Source organism: Budorcas taxicolor, chromosome 15 (assembly GCF_023091745.1).
Source record: "Budorcas taxicolor isolate Tak-1 chromosome 15, Takin1.1, whole genome shotgun sequence".
Lineage (NCBI taxonomy): Eukaryota > Metazoa > Chordata > Mammalia > Artiodactyla > Bovidae > Budorcas > Budorcas taxicolor.
The window spans coordinates 72,098,411-72,120,079 of NC_068924.1; the positions used below are offsets into that span (position 1 = coordinate 72,098,411).

Genomic DNA, 21,669 nt, shown 5'->3' on the forward strand with positions numbered 1-21,669 from the left:
CTGCCAAGTGGCTGGGTCTGTGAAACGTTTTCTGAGCGGAGGGAACAGCATGTGCGAAGGCCTAGAGGAATGAGAGATGGTGGTGAGTGGGCCAGGAGAGTTACAGGAGGCTCAGCTTTCAGCTTTGCTTCTGTTTGTTGACCCTCAGGGAAGGCAGACTAGGAGCTCCAAATGTGTGGTGCTCATTCAAGTACACCATTCCCATCCATCACCCTTCGTGAGGTCGGTTTCCTCTCCCTTCATCAAAGAGAAACCGAAGACCAGAAAAGCTTGGGTGGGTTTACCAAGGACACACAGGCAGGTAGGGCTGAGAAGACTGGACCAGCAACCCCCCACCCCTGGTCATCACTCCAGTGCTTCCTCGTCAAGCTGTCTGTCCTGCCCTCGGTGAACCCACTGCAGCCTGCTCGCAATTGTGGCCTCAGAGGTTAGTAGCTCACTTGTGTTTTAATTGAGATTTGCTTGCTGATGTTGCCAAGTATTCAAATCACCTGACAGTCCTGAGGGTCTACCCAGGCTCAGACCCTCGCCCACTTCCCAGCCCTCTCCTCCTTGCGAGCTCTCCAGGTGACGCCGATGCCTCCAGAGACTGAGAGCTACAGCTCCCAAGTGTGGCTCTCACAGGCGTGGGGGCTGCTGAGCCCTGCACCGTAATAGTTCAAAGAAAGGCCATGTTATTCTCAACTTTTGGAGGAATCTGCATGCTGTTTTTCACTGTGGCTGTGCCAATTTACACTCCACTTCTGGGTTTATTCAAAGAAAATGAAAACACTAATTTGTAAAGATACACGAATGTTCATTGCAGGGTTACATATAATAGGCAAGATATGGAAGCAACCCAAGTTCCATCAATGGATGAATAGGTAAAGAAAATGTGGTACACACACACACACACACACACACACACACACACACACACACACCGGAATACTACTCAGCCGTAAAAAAGATGAGATCTGTCCATTTTCAACAACATGGACGGACCTTAGGGGCTTCCTAGGTGGCTCAGTGGTGAAGAATCTGCCTGCTAGTGCAGAAAACACAAGAGATGTGCATTCGATCCCTGGGTCAGGAATGTCCCCTGGAGGAGGAAATGGCAACCCACTCCAGTATTCTTGCCTGGAAAATCCCATGGACAGAGGAGCCTGGCTGTCTGCAGTCCAGGGAGGTCACAAAAGAGTCAGACACGACTTCGGAATAGAGCACGTGTGCACTTGGATGGACCTTGAGGGTATCATGTGAAGTGAAATAGATGGAAAAAGACAAATACTATATGATTTCACTCATAGGTGGAATATAAGAAACAAAAACCAAAATAGATGAACAAGACCAAACCAAATGAAACAAACGTAGATACAGAGAACAGAGTAAAGGTTATTAGAGGGGAAGGATGGGAGTGGGGTGTGAGTAAAGGGTATTAACTGTGTGGTGATGGAGGGAAACTAAATTTTTGGTGGAGAGCATGCAGTAAGTGTATACGGAAGTTGAAATATAATGTTGTACATGTGAAACTTATATAATGTTATAAACCAATGTTACCTCAATTTAAAGTAAATAATTTAAAAAATTTTGTAAAAAGAAAGGCCATATTAGGTAATTAAGAGCACCTGAGGGAGATCCCCTTGGAAAGGACAAGGTGGAGGTTGTTGCCCTTGAAACCCTTAAAAGCAGAGCGTGCAGGCCCAAAGCAGTAAGCAGGCTGAGAGGAGCACGCGGTGGAGCGGTCTCTGAGGCTCCCAACGATTAAAGGATTTTGACCAGAGCAGAAATGAGTGGAAACAAGGAGAGTGGTAAGAGCATGGTGGTTGGGTTGGAAGCCACGGATGTGGACTGAAACGGAGCTTCACCTGGACCCTCCAGTGGGGTGGGGCCAGCGATGGACTTTGGGGCTTATGGATTCCTGATAGTGAGTGCCAGGCTTTGAGGGTGTGTGTACCCTTCCAGCAAGCATCCTCGGGAAGGGATGGTTAAGAGGGCAGTGGAGCCTGGGGTTTGTAGACTTGGATTTCAAGCCCCCCCCTTACCCATCCTGCTGCTGCTGCTAAGTCGCTTCAGTCGTGCCCGACTCTGTGCAACCCCATAGACGGCAGTCCACCAGGCTTCCTCATCCCTGGGATTTTCCAGGCAAGAACACTGGAGTGGGTTGCCATTTCCTTCTCCAATTCATGAAAGTGAAAAGTGAAAGTGAAGTTACTCAGTCGTGTCCCACTCTTAGCAACCCCATGGACTGCAGCCTTCTAGGCTCCTCCATCCAGGGGATTTTCCAGACAAGGGTACTTTCCCATCCTACTTGTTTGAATTAACCTCCTGCCTTCGAGCCTCCTGTTTTTAAGCCTCTTCCTTTAAGCCTTACCTGTAAAGTGAGCCTAATGGTGGTACCCTCCTCATTTGTTATTTTTGTTAGTTGCTCAGTTGTGTCCAAGTCTTTGTGGCCCCATGGATTGTAGCACACCAGGCTCCTCTGTCCATGGAATTCTCCAGGCAGAAATACTGGAGTGGGTTGTCATTCCTTTCTCCAGAGGATCTTCCAGATCCAGGGATTGAACCCAGGTCTCCTGCATTGTAGGTAGATTCTTTACCCTCCTAATAGAGCCACTTTGAGGATTACATTGGGCGGTGTATACAAAGAACCCAGACAACAGCCTGGCTCAAGGCAGTACCCAGTATAAACTGTGATTGATAATGTTGTGGTTTCGAAGGGCCTGTGACTCCCCAAAACTTGCACCATTCAAACTCAGGCTGGCTATATTAGGGGATTGTGTTAAATTCAATAGGCTATTATAAATTATGTCCTTATTCACCCAATCTGCAAATTGTGGATAACTCTCAACTCCTAGCAGCCAGGATGAAGTGGAAATAAAGCTGCCTGTGGCTGGGGCTTCTGGGCAGTCACTAAGCTCTCTCGTTGGGTAGGTGGCCTGGGTTGAAAACGCTGGTCTAAGTTCGTCTTATTTTTGGTGCATGCGCTTCCTCTTTTTTTCCTTGACTAAGTTAGCTACGCTTGCATCTCTCAAGAACCGTCTTTTCATTTTCTTCTAGTATAGTCTACCAAAGTCTAGCCAGTGTATGTGTGCCACATGGGTGTAGCTGTGTTCCAATAAAACTTTATTTACAGACAGGTGAACTGAGGGTACTTCCCTGGTTCAATGGTTAAGACATCACTCTTCCACTGCAGGGGTCATGGGTTCAATCCCTGGTTAGGGAATTAAGATCCCTGCATGCTAAACAGCCAAAGGGGGGAAAAAAAAATGAAATGGGGTCCTAGTCTATAAGTATACTAAACTCTTTTGTAAAGCATCTGTTAATTCTTTTGTGTCTTCCAAGTAGCCGTTAGTAATCTGTAGATAGTGTTAACTCAATTTCCTATTTTTAACTCTAATTTCTTTCCTTGTCTGATATTTTTGGCTGAGACCTCTGGTGAAATGTTAGGTGTTTTACAGTGACCATGGGCAACCTTATCTCTTGTTCAGGATTTCAAACCCTTTGGTTTCTCAGCTAAGTTGGAGGCTGGCTTTTTGGCTGAGAGATGTCTTATGTTAAAGAGGTGGCCATTCATTGTATTAAGTTGTTTAAATCAAGAATGGGTGTCTAATTTTGTCAGATGTCTTTATAGCATCTATAGATCAAGTGACTTTTATTCCCTTAGGATCTACTAATGAAAAGTTAATAGAAGTCATAGAATTGAACTTCCATTCTCAATATGACCCCACGTGGTCAAAAGGTTATTTTATTATGCTGCTGGATTCTGCTTGCTAGGTGCTATTCAGTTTTAAGTATTGATAATCTAATCATTTGTCCATAGATTTGTCCGTAGTTCTTCATATAAAATTCATCAAGTCTAGATATCATTGTTTATTTGATTATGAAATGTGGATTTTCCTTTTCTCTAGCTTAATAGCACTGGAATAATATACTCCTTTATATCTATGATGACATTTCCTTATGAGACCCACTGGGCCAGATATTCTCCAAGAGACCTAACTCTTTGATAATGTCTATGGAAACTGATTTGCTTAAGATTTTATTTCTTATCTGGGACTGTGAATAATTAACTACATTTTTAAACTAGATTATCCATTTTTTTCAGACTTAATCATATCCACTAGAACAGAGCAAAACAGTCTCTAGCTCATCTTATTTCAGTGCATGTGCTTTCTCTTATTTTTCTTGACTAAGTTAGCTATGCTTGTCTCTCAAGAACTGTCGCTTTGTTTTTTCTACTATAAATTAATCATGCAAATATCCCTCTGCATAGTTGGGGCCTGTTCCCATAGTGGTCTTTACACTGGAAGGGCTCACATTGGAGATAAACTTATTTAGCTATTTATAATCTAATAGAGCCTTAAATTGGGCTTCCCAGATGGCTCAGTGGTAAAGAAACTGCCTGTAATGCAGGAGACTTGGACTTGATCCCTGAGCTGGGACGATCTCCTGGAGAAGGAAATGGTCACCCACTCCAGTATTCTTGCCTGGGCAATCCCATGGAGAGAGGAAGCTGATGGACACAACTTAGTGACTAAACAGCAACAATAAAGCCTTAAATTAGCTATACCTGCATTTTAAAAACCTACTTAAATACAGCAAAATTCATAAGAGTACACCTTGAGCTTTGACATATGGTCAAAGCTGTGAAACCATCACCCTGTTAAGATATGTCAATATCATCTCCCTAGAAAGTTTCCTGCATCCCATCACAGTCAACTTCCCAACCTCCTCTCCAGGGAGCTGCTGTTCTGACTTCTATCATTACCAATTACTTTCAGTTGCCCTGTAAGTAGAACTGTACCGTATGGACCTTGTCTGGTTTCTTTCACTCAGTTGGCTTTAGCTTTTAAAGGTGAACCTACTTGCTCTGATTAGTAGTGTCTGTCCTCTTCCACCTCTCGCTACTTGCCCTAATTAGTAGGTCCTCCGCAGTAAATCCAACCCCTCTAGTGGGAGAAATTGGTACTGCCTGTCGCAGTGGAGATGTGTGATGGCTACAAGATTCCAGATTGGGAGTTATTCCCTTTCAGCATATTGACAATAGAATATCACTAACTTCAGGTTTCCGCTGTTGCTAATACCAGCTTTTGATCTGTGGTTCCTTTTAAGATAACTTTTTTTCTTGGCTGCTTTTGAAATGTTTCTTTGTCTTATATTTTTTTGTTGCTTCACAAAGAAGCTACATATATATATAATTATATAATTTATCCTAATTTTCATTTTTACCCTTCTTGATGCTATGCTTTGGTGCCTGGTTATTTGGCACTGATGAAACACCTGATTCAAATTGCTTCTCTTCTGCCCCATTTTCTCTTCCTTTGGGGCTCCGAGTGAGTATGTATATGTGTATGTATACCTTAGATTTTACATCTTTTATGTCTCTTCTGTGTCTTCATGCCACATTCTAGAAAGTTTTCTCCAGCCTCTCTTTCCAGGTCGCCAACTTTCTCTTTAGTTGTATCTAATATGCCATTAAGCCTTTTCCATTGAGGCTTTAAGTTTTCAATAATTGTGTTTTAACAAAATCTCCTGTTTCCTTTAGATCTATCATTTTAACAACTTTTAATTTTTGTCAAGTTCCAGGCTTGGGTTTTATCTCCTTGAACAGAAAAGCAATGTTTTTACAGTTGACTCCTGGCACCTCAAGTCTAGTCGGTCCTCGCTGTCTCTGCTGGTTTTAGCTCATGCTATTGATTCATTGTCCAGTACTCTTGCCTGGAAAATCCCATGGATGGAGGAGCCTGGTGGGCTACAGTCCATGGGGTCGCTAAGAATCGGACATGACTGAAGCGACTTAGCAGCGCACATTATGTGATGTGAATGTGCACAGACCAGGCTGGAGTCTGTGCTAGCACTGGTTTCCTGCCAGGTCACTCTCTTCTCAGGAGTTCTAGGCTACCATCAGAAGGCTGAGGCTTAAACTTGGTTTTATTATGGGACATTAGAAGTTCCTTGCCTTCATGGAGTCTCAATTTTACTTCCATTTGAGGTAAGTATTAGGATTCCCTGGTAGCCCAGCTGGTAAAGAATCTGCCTGCAACGTGGGAGACCTGGCTTCAATCCCTAGATTGAGAAGAGCCTCTGGAGAAGGGAACAGCTACCCAGTCCAGTATTCTGGCCTGGAGAGTTCCACGGACTGCATAGTCCTTGGGGTTGCAGAGTTGGACACAAGAAGTGACTTTCTCACCTGGTATGAGTAACTGGTGCCCAGACAGGAGAGAGAATTCTTCCAACATCCTACAGTTGGTGAGTGGTAACAGAATCTAGACTTCTCAAGGCTGCTTTTACCTGAGTTTTCAGTTTTGCAACTTGTATTTAGGGATCTATACCCCCAAACACCTTGCTTCCCATGCACATGAGGAAGACTTGATGATCATTATCATTGTATACTAATTATTATGTAGTAATCTTAATTACTACATTGAGAAGGAAGAATCTCAATTAGGTTAGGGTACTGAGACACCAGGGAAGGCTGATGCATGGCAAGGGGAAGGAAGGCCAGATGGCAGATTGAACTAGAAGGGCTTGTAGGGTACTAGAGAAAGAGGCAGAAGTATCCTGGTATAAATGGTATACCCATGTACTGGCATCCCAAATGAACAGGAGACTAGCTTCCTAGTTCATTCCCCATTCTCAGTTTTTACTGTTTAAGATCTGTCTTTCAACTCTTATCAGAGGGTAACAGCTGGGCTGGTTCTGAGATTCTGCTTTTATAGAAATCCCCTGTGTATGCTTTGGCAGGAAAATGGTTTAAAGGTGAGAAATACTGAAACTATGAGTGTAGCCAAGATTGAGAGTTTGTGTATCCTGACACCAGACAATTTAGGGCTGAGATTTGGGGACATTATGGCCTTTGTGGAACAATGTCAGTCACAATAGACTTTTCTTATAGAAAAGACCAGTCTTGGTGGAGGTCTGACTTCTTGGTTTTCCCTCAGCCTTGCTGCATACTCACTACCTTATCAGAAAATACATTTTCCAGGAAAATATACCTTTTGCAGTTACTTGCCTTGGCCCCTGCCTGGAGAGCTCTAATTCCAGCCAGTCTCCCTCCTCCAGTGCCTGTTGGGCCACGCTGACCTCTGGTTTCCTGCCCCTGCCTGACCCGTTTCCTGTGAGCCTGAGGTCCCTGACTGAGGGCTGGGTGGATGGAAGGATGCTGAGGGCCACCCATGTTCCTGGAGGACAGTGTGACCTTCTCAGCCCCAGAGTTGAGAGCCCCATTGCAATGGCCCTGTTGCTTCTAGGGGATGGAGCTTGGCCCAGAGCAAAGCTTTTGCTTGTGAAACAAGTATTTGTCCAGGAATAAGAAAAATTTGTTCAATTTCTATCTAAACATTATGTTTCTAATAGCGGTGAGAGAAGTTCTCTGTATTACTGATGAAAGGTTGGCTTCCTAAGTCAAGACTCGGTACCTGTTTGTCCCGTGGCTTCATCCGACTGTCGCTCCATCTTTCATAGCTTACAGTCTCCAGTCGTGGCTTATCTCCACGGAGTCAGCCACATCCCTGGGGTTGCGCCTCTCCTGCTAGTTCCCTGTACGCCAGGTGGTGTGCTAAGGACATGATGGGGAAGGCTGACCGGGGCAGATACTGAACAAGTAACAAAATGAAGTGTCATTACAGAGAAGTAGAAGTTGTCATGGAAATATCACAAGCAGACTAAAGACGGTTTAGAGAGGTTGGGCCGAGTGTCCAGTATTTTGACGTGCTGGTCCCACAAACTGTAAAAGAAGTAACAAGGTTTTGCATATGTGGGGGGTGTAATGTAGAAAAACTTAGAAGATGGCATTTGATGGAAGGTGTGTAAGTCTAGATTTTTAGAAAAAGGGATCTCAGTGACTGAGGATATGAGGATTATTTTACAATGAATGAGAGGCAGCGGTCAGCCTCACATTGTCATACCTCCTGGCTTCTTAATATTTGATTTTTTTTATTCTTCGATGCTTTACAAAGGTGTACAAAGTCTTATCCAGCATTTGGACTTCTTTTCAGACAGAAGGTTGGGCTGAATAGTTAAAGGTTCAGAACGTATAGTCCTAGGAACTTTGTTAGAATTGCAAATTACTCAGGCTCCACCCCAAAACCCCTGAAAGAAAGTCCAGTGATGAAGACTAGCACTGTGTCCTTACAAACCCTCTAAGTGATTCTGGTGGACTTTAAAATTCGAGAATCATGTATCTTGCCCATGGTTACTGGTGATGGATGTCCAAGGCAGCTGTCACTGTGAGCAGGTTGACGGTATTTATAGGAAGTGATACAAAGTAGGAGGATGGAAGAAATGAGTTTTGAACATCTGGTATGACCAACTTGGAAAAATGGAAAAATGAAAGGAACGATGTTCTAGAACAAGCCTTGGCAAACTTTTTCTGTAACAGGCCAGATAGTAGCTCTATTAGGTGTTATGAGCCATACGGTCTGTGTTACAACTTTTCAGCTCTGCTGTTGAAGCACAAAGGCAAATATAGATAACACATAAACAAGAGACCATGACTATGCTCCAATAAAACTTTATTTACAAAGACAAATGGAAGGCTGGGCAGTAGTTTACTTTCCCCTAGTCTAGCAGAATGACTTAAGGTTTTGGTTTATTGTTTTTATTTTTGGTTTTTGTTTTTAGCAGCAGAATCCCTTTTCTTCCTTAGAACTGTATACAGCAGGAGTCACTCTGATTGAAGAGCCTACCTCTTCAATGTCTCCTTTTTCTTGAAGTGGACCCTAAGGTTCTTCCTAAGAACACATATTAATGACACTTAAGTCCGGTGCTCTAACGTCTGAGCTTGGTGCCACGTAGGCATTGCCCTTGAATGAGCAGGTAGCCCTTCCTCAGCCAGTTTGGGCCTGTAACCAAGGTGTGGTGGTGGGAGGAACTGGGGGCCAGCCTGAGATCACGCCTGGGCCTGAGGTTCAGGAATTCTCCTTTGCTGCATTGCGTGGTCTCTCTCTGCAGGTTCCAGCCAGCCTGCTGAGGCCAGTGGGAACACCCAGAGTACGAGTGGCCCATCAGACACCCCCCACACGCCGTGTGTCCAGATGAGGGGCCAGGCCCTCAGATACCGCAGCATCCACACCCAGCTGATGGAGATGGTGCTGACCTTGCGGCAGACTGTGGAGGATCACATCACGCGGCTGACGACCAGACCTCAGTGGCAGGACCTGGCGCTGGAGGAGCAGTGGCACGGCCAGGCCATCAGAGAGCAGGAGGCGCTCCTGGGTCGCTTATTGTTCCAGATCATCAGCTTCCTGCCAGCTGGGGCCCCAGGCAACCAGAGCGCCCAACTACCTCGCACGTCCACGGACTCCAGGGGTGATGTCGGAGGTGGGCAGCAGGTCCAAGCAAACAGGCAGACTGGCCAGATGCTCTACCAAGAGAGTGGTTTTGAAAATACAGTTATCAGCTATGACCTGTCCAACCGTGGGATTGACATCTCTGCCTTATACCGCTTGAGATTCCGGGACTATGACACCTACCAAGGAAACAAATACCACAAGGACAAGAACACCTTGGTGAGGATGGGGGGACAGGCTTGAGGGCCCCCATCACTGGGATTTACTGAGTCCTGTGCCAAGATCTGTGCGTCCTCATTGATTCTTCCCAGCCCCATGGAGTAGGTGCTATTGTCCCCTGTAGGTGAGGGGGGTGCACAGGAAAGTTGACAAGCTGGGTCTGGTTTCCCCTCCTGTCCTAGCTCTTATCTACCAGGAATCGCTGTGGTCACTGTGGTAAGTGAACCTACCCTTGTGGAACTCAAGTCTAGTAACAGATCTCAGCCACTGGGGAAACAGATGTGAATAACGTTCCCAAGAGCACCAAGGGGCTGCCTGCTTTGGGTGGTCAGGGAAGATGGTTTAAAGGTTGAGTCCGTCAGTCAGGTGATGGGGGTGAGGGAGGGGTCTTCCAGGAAGGAGGAACAGCATGGGTGGAAGCTTCAAGGTGAGAAGAGCTTGGAGTGATTGGGAAAGGAGGCCTGTGTGGCTTGAGCAGAGATGGTGAGCACTGTAACAGAGGTATGGATTGGATCGGGCCATTGTAAGATGTTGGGATGTTATCCCAATGGTGATGGGATCAAGAACAGGCTTCCAGCAAGGGAGGGTCCCAACAGTTCTCCAGCCAGAGGGCAGGGGGCTACAGTAGCCTCAGCTTTCCTTCTGTTCCCACCCAAGGGATATGTGGCCAATGGCCATTGGCTTTTCTGGGGCCAAATGAGTCGGGTATCCTGATCGGCCTCTGAGGGGCCGTGCCCCTTCCAGGAACTTGAAGGGGCCCTTTCATGGAAGTGGAGATGGCAGAGGTGATACAGGCAGGGCCTGGTTAAGGAGCCAGGCTCTGGGGCCAGTCAGGTGAGATGCTGCTCATCACCAAGGTCATGTGGCTAGTTTAGTTTTTTCAACCTTTCTGAGCTTTACTCTCTTTCAGCAGGCGATCAGAGCATTTTCTCAGGAGTTGTGAGAATCAAGGCAATTGACAGGAACCACTTAGTCTAATGTCTAGAATATAGGAGCTCAGAGAATGATGGCTGATATATTATATAACTATTACTACTTATGTTGTGGGTTGGCCAAAAAGTTCATTCAGTTTTGAATAAAAATAAGACACTTTTCATTTTCACCGAGAACTTTATTAGAACAAGGTACTCACTAACTGAATGGACTTTCTGGCCCACCCAATATGTGGCTCTAAAGAGGGAAGTTTGCAGGCTGTTAAGATTTGGGAGAATTTGTGGAATTTTTTTTCTAGTATTAAGGTTGTCAAACATGGATTTTATTGCCTCGTGGAGCAGGGAGACCTCCATTTGGGCTCATCCAGATGAGTAATTATGACCTGTTTAAAGAGGTGCATGGTGGGCAGGGCAAGAGGACTGACCTTCGATTCTGCCTATCTCCAGGGCTACATCAACCTTGGTACCAGTGAGAACAAGCTCTGTACTGATCTTCTGGCTGAGAGGGTAAGACACGTTCCAGCCTGTGCTGGGACCCACCTTTAGGCCCAGGTCCCCCAAGAATGGGTCTTCTAGCACGTGGTAGACACAAGAATAAGACTTAGAAGTTTGAGGAAGGGAGTGGGGAAATAGCTTCTAGAATAGCACATCTAACCTGCTGACTGGCCTTGCCGTGTTGGGAAGTTTTCTCTGGATGGGTATGTGGTGGGTAAGCTGCCAAGGGAGCGTCTAGATCAAATCTAGGGTTGGGGAGGTTGTCAGACACTTCCCCGGGGAGATCTAGTTGTATAATCTTTGACACGAAGACTGAAGCTTCTGTTCATCAGGGAGCATGTAGCATATATGCCCATTTCCCTCTGGGAGGCCCTGTGTTGTAGGGCAAACGCCCATGGGCATCCTAGGAGTAGGAGGAAGCCTCTTGGGCACCCTGGTCCGGCCGTGCTCACTCTCTGTTTGTCGACAGTTGAGTCAGAGTGACATGACCTACATTGATGAAGACCTACTGCAGTACGCTGATTGGAGAGGGCAGCCATTGTAAGTAGCCCCTGAACCTGGGGTCTCCTGGTCTACAGGCACCTGTCTGCATCCAGGGAAAGACTCCCTGGTTCTCTGCGGGGTGCCTACCTATTTTGGGCAGTAATGACTTCTAGAAAATGCCTAGTGTAGACTATCAGAGCAGGCAAGCTGGTGTAAGAGAAACAGCACTGCTCTGTCATTCAAGAGACCCAAGTTTTTGTCCGTACTCTTCACGTCTGTGTCTCCTGGGGAGTTGAGAGCCTTGGTCCCCGTTCATCCTGTAAGGACCCTGAGGTTGCATGCTCTGCTCTCGTGAAATGACTGAAGTCGAGGCTGTGGGGAAAGCCCAGGGCTGATCCTGGGAATGACCGGTCTGTCTGGGTCTGTCCACAGCCTGCGGAAAGAAGTGGCCCGGTTCCTGAACTTCTACTGTAAGACACCTGAACCCCTTGACCCAGAAAATGTGAGTCTCTTCCCAGCCTTCCTGACACCCTGGTGGAGGACCGTATTCTTGGGGACCTCTGCATTTCCAGAAGAGCCTCTGAGTTGGGGCAGGGTGGAGGCCAGTGGGTCCTCGCTGAGGAGACTCCCCGCGGGGAGGGAGATGGGGGACCGATCCCTCTTACAAGGATTGGTTTTCAACTTCTGCCTTCTGTGTGTCTTCTCCAGGTGGTCATTCTAAACGGCTGCTCCGCTGTCTGCTCTGCTCTGGCCATGGTTCTGTGTGATCCAGGTGGTAAGTCAGTGCGATCTGCGCTCCCTCAGGGACATAGCCCCACATAGGCAGGCATACATGGGCCCTGGGCCCTGAGGGAGAAGAGGGTCTTGACTGAAGACCTTTCTCCTGAAGCGCTGGGGTGCCTCCTGGACCGATTAGAGCATCTTCCTACTTCTGCAGGAGTGAGGGATTTGAATTCCCATTTAATATGGGCATGTTACAGGCCTCCAGTCTGCCCCAGGATTGGTGACATCTGGAGCCAACTGTGTCTAGTATTATTAGTTGGACTTTTGGTCTCAACCCCAATACAGAGAGTCCTAGTCAACTGGCTTAGACAATACAGATGTTCTGTCTCTTCAACACACAGCAAGTTGTGTGTCTCTGGAGATTCCCGGGTGGCGCTAGTGGTAAAGAACCTGCCTGCCAATGCAGGAGACTTCAGAGACTCGGGTTCAGTCCCTGGGTTGGGAAGATCCCTTGGAAGAGGGCACGGTAACCCACTCCAGTATTCTTCCTGGAGGATCCCATGGACAGAGGAGCCTGGTGGGCTATAGTCCATAGGGTCGCAAAGAGTTGGACACGACTGAAGCAACTTCAACAAACAAAAACACCGAAATAAACTAGGTTCTAGATCAAGTAAAGCTTGAGAGATCTGTTCTTGGTCTCCTTAATGATGCCTCTGAACAATTTGAAATAAGAAACTCAGATTTCTTGATGAGCCTACTGCATGGGACACTTGTTACCAAGATGGCCAGTTTCACTGGAAGGGGTGGGTCCTTGATTAGCTCATCAAGGAGGCCAAATGGATGGAAAGAAAATAACACATGAAGTCACCAAGTCCGGAAGAGCTGAGCCACATAGAGAAATGAGAGCCCTCTCTGCATGTGGACCTCTGCCTCCAGTGTCGGCCTGGAGCTGACAAGACTTGCGGATGGCTCATGCTCTACCTGCTGCAAGCCTAGCTTGAGTCCCTGGATTCCAAGTTACTTGCAGCAGTATTCTCCCCTTTTCTCTTCTAGTGTACCTACAAAGAAGAAACTTGGGTTTTGTTTTCCTAAATAACATTTTTAAGAGTAGATTATGTATAGAGCACTGGCTTATCATAGCTCAGATGGTAAGAAATCTGGCTGCAATGCAAGAGATCTGGGTTCCAGCCGTGGGTCAGGAAGATCCCCTGGAGAAGGAAATGGCAACCCACTCCAGTCGTCTTGTATGGGGAATTCCATGGACAGAGGAGCCTGGCGGGCTACAGTCCATGGGGTTGCAGAGTTGGACGCGACTGATCGGCTAACACTTACACTTACGTATACAGAGCCTGTGCTGCAAAGCACTCACCCCTAAGTAGGAGGGATTACACAGGAAACCTTCTCTGAGGGGTGTGTTGCTGCTGATCTGGGGGACTGCACTGGGAGACCCTGAACTAACGGCACTGTCTGTCTGCTTCCAGAGGCCTTTCTAGTCCCCACCCCCTCCCATGGGGGCTTCGCCTTTAGTACCCACCTGTATGCGAAAGTCAAGCTGGTTCCTGTCCACCTGGAGAGTCAGGTCAGTGTCGGTTCAGTGTCGACTGGTAGACTGGTTCTACCGACCCAGGCAAGGGAATGGTCTAGACATTGCCGAGGTGGAGGTTGGTTTTGCTTTTCTCCTGTATAAGTTATGGGAGAAGGATGGTGAAATTGGGCCCAAAGGGCACGTGGGACTAGTCCCTGGGTATGAAGGGAAAGGATTGTTCAGGGTTTCTAGGAATGAGGAATCCAGGCCTGGAAGCTTCCAGATATGTGGTTCTCAGGCTGGATCTGTCTTCCAGGTCACTGAGGCAAACGACTATCCTTTCCAGCTCACTGTGGATAAGCTGGAGCAAGCCCTGCTCAGGGCTAAGATTGAGGTGAGGTGGGAACCGGGTCTCCAGGGTGGGCACTGCTGCTCTGGAAAGGGGCTGAATATGGAGACAGTGGGATAACTTGTTCACCAAGACAGTGTGGGTGCCTTCTTCAAAAGAGGCAGTGTCCCAGGGCACATCCCCCGAGGAGCCCTGAGCCTGGCTGTGGGCCCCCAGAGCTCCTTCCTCTTCCCCTCTGTGGGCACCATGATAGTTGCTCCTCCAATTGCCCACTGAGCCCTTGATAAGGGGTCCGATCCTACTCGGTGCCCTGGCCTTGACCTTCAGCTGAACTTGATGTAGAGGTGAAGGATTTGTGTTCACTTGGTTATGCTTGGTACTTTTCAGGGGAAAAAGGTCAGAGGTCTTGTGCTAATCAACCCTCAGAATCCTCTGGGAGACGTCTACTCCCAAGACTCCATGATGGAATATCTGGAATTTGCCAAGAAGTATGACTTCCACCCCCTTGAGATGAAGTCTGTAAGAAGGGTTCCCATCACTCACAGTCGAGGAGTCAGAACCGGAAATAATATACCCAAAGTGTTCTCACTGTGTAGTATACTTTCTGCAGCCATGGACAACTAACCGAAATGGACATGAAGGAAAAGGCACCCACGTGCTCACTGCTTCAGACTGCCACTTCCCTTCTAGCCTTTGCCGGTGTGCACATACCCACATTTCAGTCACGCACCCTGCTATTTCCCACCCCTCATAGCATAAGCTCTTCCTGCATCCATTTCCCAAACTCCTTGGCTTGAGGTGCCAAGGAAGATGTCTCTCTAGAATTTTCCTGTCCCTGTTTCTAAGAACATGTTAGCATCAGTTATTAATATCTCTGGAGTCTGGAAATAGCCTTCTTAGGGTAGATAATCTTCCACGGTTGAGAAGAAACGTATATTCAAACTTCATAACGCATCCAGACCAACTGATGGTGGCCCATGGGGATAAGAGGAAGAGTGCTGGGGGTGCTCTCCATGCCAGCTCGAGCACGGGCTAGGGGAGGGATTAGCGTTCTAGCTCAGAAACCAGTTTCTTCCTGTGAAACAGAAGTGACAGTACAGCTTCAGACTGCTGAGAGAATAAAGAAGATGAGGCAGGTGTGCACTTAGCCCACTTCATATCCCTGTTTGAACCAGACCCTCGGTGGGAGCTCTTTTTTTAAAACTTTGTTTTGTCGTTTATGAATTGCACCGGGTCTTAGTTGTGGCACACAGGATCTAGTTTTCTGACCAGGGATTGAATCTGAGCCCTTGCATTGGGAGCCTGGAGCCTTAGCCACTGAACTACTGGGAAGTCCTGGTAGTGCCTGACTATACCAGCAGAGATGTCTCTGGGACGTCCAGCCCCTACCACGGGTCTCTACTTGATGGTTGAAGCGTGGGGCCGGCTGTTCTCGCGCATGCCCCTCAGGCCCTGCCCCTTTCTAGTACCCCCAAGTCCGGATAGAAGGTCCCCTCTGGTGAAGGAGAGACCCCCTTCTACCTTTCCACACCTCTTGGAAACTTTGGATGGGCTTCTGGGGCCTTAGGAGTGTCTGATCTGTGTTCAGAAAAGCCTAACAAATGAGGTGCGAGTTACAATTAGAGCCTAGATAATCGTTCTCTTTCACCCAACCTGCAGGTACAACCTCCACGTGATTGTAGATGAGATGTACATGCTCTCTGTGTTTGATGAAGCCATCACATTCCACAGTGTTCTGAGCATGAAGAGGTGAGTTGGTCTCAGCGGGAGCTGGGAACGAGAACCATGAAGCTCCTGCTCTTTCAGGGTGAGTCCATGGGCAGTAAACTCCTCTGGCTATGAGCCAAGAATTGAGCTTAGAGCCCCCAGGAGTGTGAAAGTGAGCAAAGCATCATCTGTCCTCCAAAGTGTCTTCTCTAAATGCCGCTTTGTACATGAGATAGTTTAAGAAGAGGGTAGAATGAGCATGGTCAAAAGTCATGATGAAGCCCTACAGAAGGTCAGGGCTTCTTGATAAGTAGTCCACAGGGAAAGAAGAGAAATAGAGGAGAACTTTCTTAAGGGTTGGTATTTGGCCCTAGGACAGGATCCAGCAGGCAAAGCAAGAGAAGAGCATGCCTAGTGGATGGAACAGTTTCACCAAAGGTGGGGCAGAAAGAAAGAGGTGAACACATTTTTGAAATGTTTGGAAAGTCTAGAAATGGTGGCCCACTTGCATGAGGAGCCAACTGCCAAGAAGGTGGCTTTTGGACTCGTTGTAGGAAGACCCTGAGCCAGGCTGAGAGTCCTCAAGTACCTTCAGTGGGCACTTGAGAACTCTCCCATCGGGTTCGGCAAGGATACCTTTTGTTGACTTCCTGGCTTAACTGGGGCAGCTGTGTCTTGGACTTTGGGTCCCCAGGCCCATCTCTCTAGGAAGGCCCTCAAGGCCACCTTCATCTTCCCTTCATAGACTGCATGTCATCATCCTTCAAGTATTCTCCATCATCTTGACTCTTTCCTTTCCAGTTTGCCTGACCCCAACAAGACCCACGTGATCTGGGGCGCCGGTAAGGTGAGCCCCAGCCGCCTGTCCTTGAGTAGGGAAGGAAGTGGAGCCAGGAGCGGAAGGCAGATCCACCGGATATCCCCTTCCCTTCTTCTCTTCCTCTAGGATTTCTGCATCTCTGGCTTCCGCTTTGGTGCCCTGTACACCCACAACAGGGAGGTGGCCTCTGCCATGAGCTGCTTCGGCTACCTCCACAGCATCTCTGGCATCGCCCAGTACAAGCTGCGTCGGCTGCTTCAGGACAGAGGTACCGAGCCCCGTCCCAGGCTGGACATCGTGGCCACCGGGAATTTCTGGGTCTGCATGGGCCTCTGACATGGCTTCAGTATACTGAGAGCCTGTTCACTGTCTCGGGTTTAACAGTGGCAGGACGGGATGTTTATAGGAGGGCAGATGCAGTTGGGTACAGAAAGAAGACAGAGATGCTGGTCTAAAACACTGACCATCTGACAGCTTGTGCTCTGCCTGCAAAAGGGATAGTCAATTGTACTCTAGGACTTGAAGGTGGGAACTTCAGAGACTGGTCTTTACAGGAAGGTCAATTTTTCCTCCCATTCAGGTGGCGCAGTTGGTGAAGAATTTGCCTGCCAATGAAGGAGATGCAGGTTGGATTCTGTGTCTGGTGGAAGGTCCCCTGGAGGAAGAAATAGCAACCCACTCCTGTATTCTTGCCTGGAAAATTCCGTGAACAGAGGAGCATGGTGGGCTACAGTCCATGGGGTCACAAAGAGTTGGATACAACTGAGCACTGAGCATAAACCTGGCTTATTTCAGGCAAAGATTACCAAAGAACAGCCTGACTCTTCAAATACGACTTAACTTCATCTTCCAGGGTGGCCAAGGGAGAGGCCGTTTGGGCAAGCTGGTGCTCCTACATCTAAGGCACCTGAATTTACCTTCCCTCTTAGATCTTAAGTGAATGTGGCTTCAGAGGGAATTTCCCACCTTTAATACCATGGTTCAAACTTAGATAAGTGCTCCCTTTTAAAAATTCCCTGTCATAGAGCAGATGCCAGGCCCAAGGATTTAAATTGAGAGCAGGGATACATGAAACAGTTATCAGATAAATCTGATTTAGAAAATAATCCGCTTTCAGCTTTGGGTGGAGAAAGTGGTAGACAGGAGAAATTCAACTGGATGCCTCCCTGCAAGGTGCCAGGCCCTCTGATATTTGGTGGAAACCAGATTCCCAGCTTCTTGAACACTGGTTCTCAAATCTTGGATGTACGTGGGAATTACCTCATGAAGTTGCTCAGTCCTGTCCGACTCTTTGCAACCCCATGGACTGTAGCCCACCAGCCTCCTCCATCCATGGGATTTTCTAGGCAAGAATACTGGAGTGGATGGCCATTTCCTTCTCCAGGGGATCTTACCTACCCAGGGATCAAACCCAGGTCTCCTGCATTGCGGGCAGACGCTTTACCGTCTGAGCCACCAGGGAATCCCTCCTGGAGAATTTAAATACCAGTTTGTAGGGAATTAGGGAATTTAATCATTCAGTCGTGTCCGACTTTTTGTGACCCCATGGATTGTAGCCTGCCAGGCTCCTCTGTCCATGGAATTTTCCGGGCAAGAATACTGGAGTGGGTTGCCCTTTCCTTCTCCAGGAGATCTTCCCAATCCAGGGATCGATCCCAGGTCTCCTGCATTGCAGGCAGATGCTTTACCATCTGAGCTACTAGGGAAGCCCAATGTGTAGGCTGCATCCACGAAGATTTTGAGTTAGATGTCTGGGGATATAATCTGGTCCATTATGCCTTTTAAAAGCTCCCCAGGTGGTTCTAAAGTGCTGCCAGTGCTGAGAATGGTTGTGCTAGGATCATCCCCAAGCATAATGAGGTTCTTCACAGTCCATTTGTTAGGGTCTAAAGCAGAAGGTGCAGAGAAGGCAATGGCACCCCACTCCAGTACTCTTGCCTGGAAAATCCCATGGACAGAGGAGCCTGGTGGGCTGCAGTCCATGTGGTTGCTAAGACTCGGGCATGACTGAGCGACTTAACTTTCACTTTTCACTTTCATGCATTGGAGAAGGAAATGGCAACCCACTCCAGTGTTCTTGCCTGGAGAATCCCAGGGACAGAGGCCTAGTGGGCTGCCGTCTATGGGGTCGCACAGAGTCTGACACGACTGAAGTGACTTAGCGTCAGCAGCAGCAGCAAAGCAGAAGGTGAAGGAACTATGAGTAGCAGCTACTTGCCCGGTTGACAACAGCAGCATCAACCCCATTTAGGGGACATCTCAACTTCTTGCCTCAAGGGTGTAAATTCAAATATAACCTGACTACACAACTATTGAGAAGCCCAGTATCCCCACCTCACACAATGGAAGTGGTGTCGTGGGTGGTGGTGTTTAGCTGCTAATCGTGTCTGACTCTTTGTGACCCCATGGACTGTAGCCCTGGGATCCTCTGCCCATGGGATTCTCCAGGCAAGAATACTGGAGTGGGTAGCCATTCCATTCTCCAGGGTATCTTCCCTACCCCGGAAACAAACCCGTGACTCCTGCATTGGCAGGTGGGTTCTTTACCACTGAGCCACAGGAAAGCCCAGGTGTTAGGTATGATCAGCTCAAATACGATGCAGTCAGGGTTGGATAGAATCAGCAGGCATGAAGCCCAGGGAGGGAGCATTTGGTCAGGAGCCCTCTGGCAGATGTCAGCCCTGAAGTATGTAACGGCTCTCTTCCTCCATCCGCTCAGAATGGATTGACAATATATACCTGCCCAGTTATCACTTCCGGCTGCAGGAGGCTCACAAGTATGTCACTCACAAGCTAAAGGCATTGAAGGTCCCTTTTCTCAATCGTGGCTCCGGCCTCTATGTCTGGATCAACTTGAAACAGGTGAGCTCTGGGAGTGAAGACGGGTGTTAAAGGGCAGATCTGCCAGCTGGGTCTTGAGCTCGGCTCCGTCTCTGCTCCCCAGTACCTGGACCCGTGCACGTTTGAGGAAGAGCTGCTCCTCCATCGCCGCTTCCTGGACCACAAGCTGATCTTGTCCCCGGGCAAGACCTTCATGTGTAAGGAGCCTGGCTGGTTCCGCCTCGTCTTTGCAGCCAGGCCCCACCTGCTAAGAAGCGGTGAGTGGAGCTGACCTGCCAGTCCTGGCATCCTTCACAGATGCCCCAGCCACTCCTTTGTAACCCAGGAGTGGAGCCACTCCTTATTCACCTTTAGCAGCCTACATAGCTCCAGTCCTTCTAGGCCCTCTGTTACCACTTTCATACCTTCAAGTGAAAGTGAAAGTCGCTCATTCATGTCCGACTCTTTGTGACCCCACGCACTGTAGTCCATGGAAGTCTTCAGGCCAGTATACTGGAGTGGGTAGCCTTTCCCTTCTCCAGGGGATCTTCTCAACCCAGGGATTGAACCCAGGTCTCCCACATTACAAGCAGATTATTTACCAGCTGAGCCACAAGGGAAGCCCATATCTTTAAGCTCCTTTGCAAATGAGGAACTGTTAGGCACTTGAAGTATATTATACTCTTGGTATGTCAGGTCTGTGTGTGTCGCTGAAGAGGTGCTGCGACTGTAAGCTATCCAGAAATGGAGCTCTGCCCATGCAGAACTTGCCAGCTACCAGGTGAGATAGCACGTGATCCAGAAGTCCCTGTGTGCTATACTGTGGAGCTGCGATTCTCCTCTGAAGGTTACAGAAACATGACAATCATTTTATCTATTGCATCTCAACACATGCAGGTCACTGTTCTACCTGCTGGGAACATAGCAATGAATATTTATGTTACATATCTTTTGGGCTAATGTGGAAAATAGACCGAGGGAAGGGCCACTATAGGCAGACAGAAAATGAGGCCAAGGCTATAAGCTGCTGCTGCTAAGTTGCTTCAGTCGTGTCCAACTCTGTGCGACCCTGTAGATGGCAGCCCACCAGGTTCCACCGTCCCTGGGATTCTCCAGGCAAGAATACTGGAGTGGGCTGCCATGTCCTTCTCCAATGCATGAAAGTGAAAAGTGAAAGTGAAGTCACTCGGGCGTGTCCGACTCTTAGCAACCCCATGGACTGCAGCCCACCAGGCTCCTCTGTCCATGGGATTTTCAAGGCGAGAGTACTGGAGTGGGGTGCCATTGCCTTCTCCAGGCTATAAGCTAGGTGACAGGATTTGATCTTGAGTCACGAAGGTAATCTGGCAGGCAGGGGCTGTGACAGTGAAGCCAAAAGGAGCCATGGGGGACGTGGCAGGAAGACTTGAAATCTGTCCCCCGAAAGGGAAGGCTCAAGTGCAGCATCCCTGAAGCAGACGTTCTGTGGTGGTCGACTAGGCCTGCATGTACCTGGGGCCCATGTGCACACCCGCTAAGTATTTCTCTGTCTTCATTTGGACCCTCTAGCCATGCGTCGGTTCCAGCAGGTGCTAGCGGAGCAGGCGCAGGATTGCAGAGTGAAGCAGCTGGAGGATGCAATGAAGGAGGAAGTGTCTGCCTCCCAGCCAGAGGCTCCAGCCAGTCCCGCTCTCAGGAAGTCCTGATGTCAGCCTCGGATCTGGAAGGCTGGCCGCTGGCCTGGAGCTGTGACCAAACAGTGGGCTCCTCCGGGCGTGAGTGCGTTTGACCCACCATCAGCCCGCTTAAGCATCTGTCATTTTGGAAGCTTTACATCTTCTTAGCCTCTAGGAGCCATTGCGTATGTGCAAAATGTTTTTATGGGGATTCTGGTGGGAAAGCCTAGAGGAGGAATAAAGGGAGCTCTCTGGGCCCCTGTTTAGGTGGGTTAACTTTTATATTCTGTATCTAATAAATTCCATATTATTTAAGTTGCAGGCCTGTTTTATTTCACATTCTTCATATGACCTTTTGGGAGCTAGATGATTTTAAAACTTAATTTTTAATTAAATTTAAATTACATATTAAATTTAGTTTTGAAATTCTAAAGCAGGTAAAGCAGATTATATGTGAAGAACACTTTCTAGGGCAGGCCAGAAAGGAAGGGAAATCATGATCCCCAATTGGCAGAGCATTTTATAGGTGTTGGATGTAGTGTCCCATAGGATCCTTACATAATCACACTCACCTCAGACACATGTGGCTACGTGGTAGAGTGAGAGGATAGTTTCAAATGTTTCTGCCTCCAAATATGAGTTCTCTCCATTTTTGCCTTTTTGAAAGGC

The 21,669-nt window shown here is 47.9% G+C and overlaps 1 protein-coding gene across 1 annotated transcript; it reads left to right on the forward strand.

Annotated features, from left to right (window-relative positions):
• Positions 1-1,768: 1,768 nt before the first annotated feature.
• On the forward strand, positions 1,769-21,030 carry ACCSL (1-aminocyclopropane-1-carboxylate synthase homolog (inactive) like). The gene is made up of 15 exons (XM_052653193.1): positions 1,769-1,790; positions 8,935-9,491; positions 10,871-10,930; positions 11,388-11,458; positions 11,834-11,903; positions 12,110-12,176; positions 13,606-13,703; positions 13,966-14,043; positions 14,386-14,486; positions 15,658-15,747; positions 16,507-16,552; positions 16,652-16,793; positions 19,245-19,387; positions 19,470-19,623; positions 20,894-21,030. Exons 1-15 carry the CDS (start codon positions 1,769-1,771, stop codon positions 21,028-21,030), a joined length of 1,836 nt encoding a protein of 611 aa, XP_052509153.1.
• The last annotated feature ends 639 nt before the right edge of the window (positions 21,031-21,669 follow it).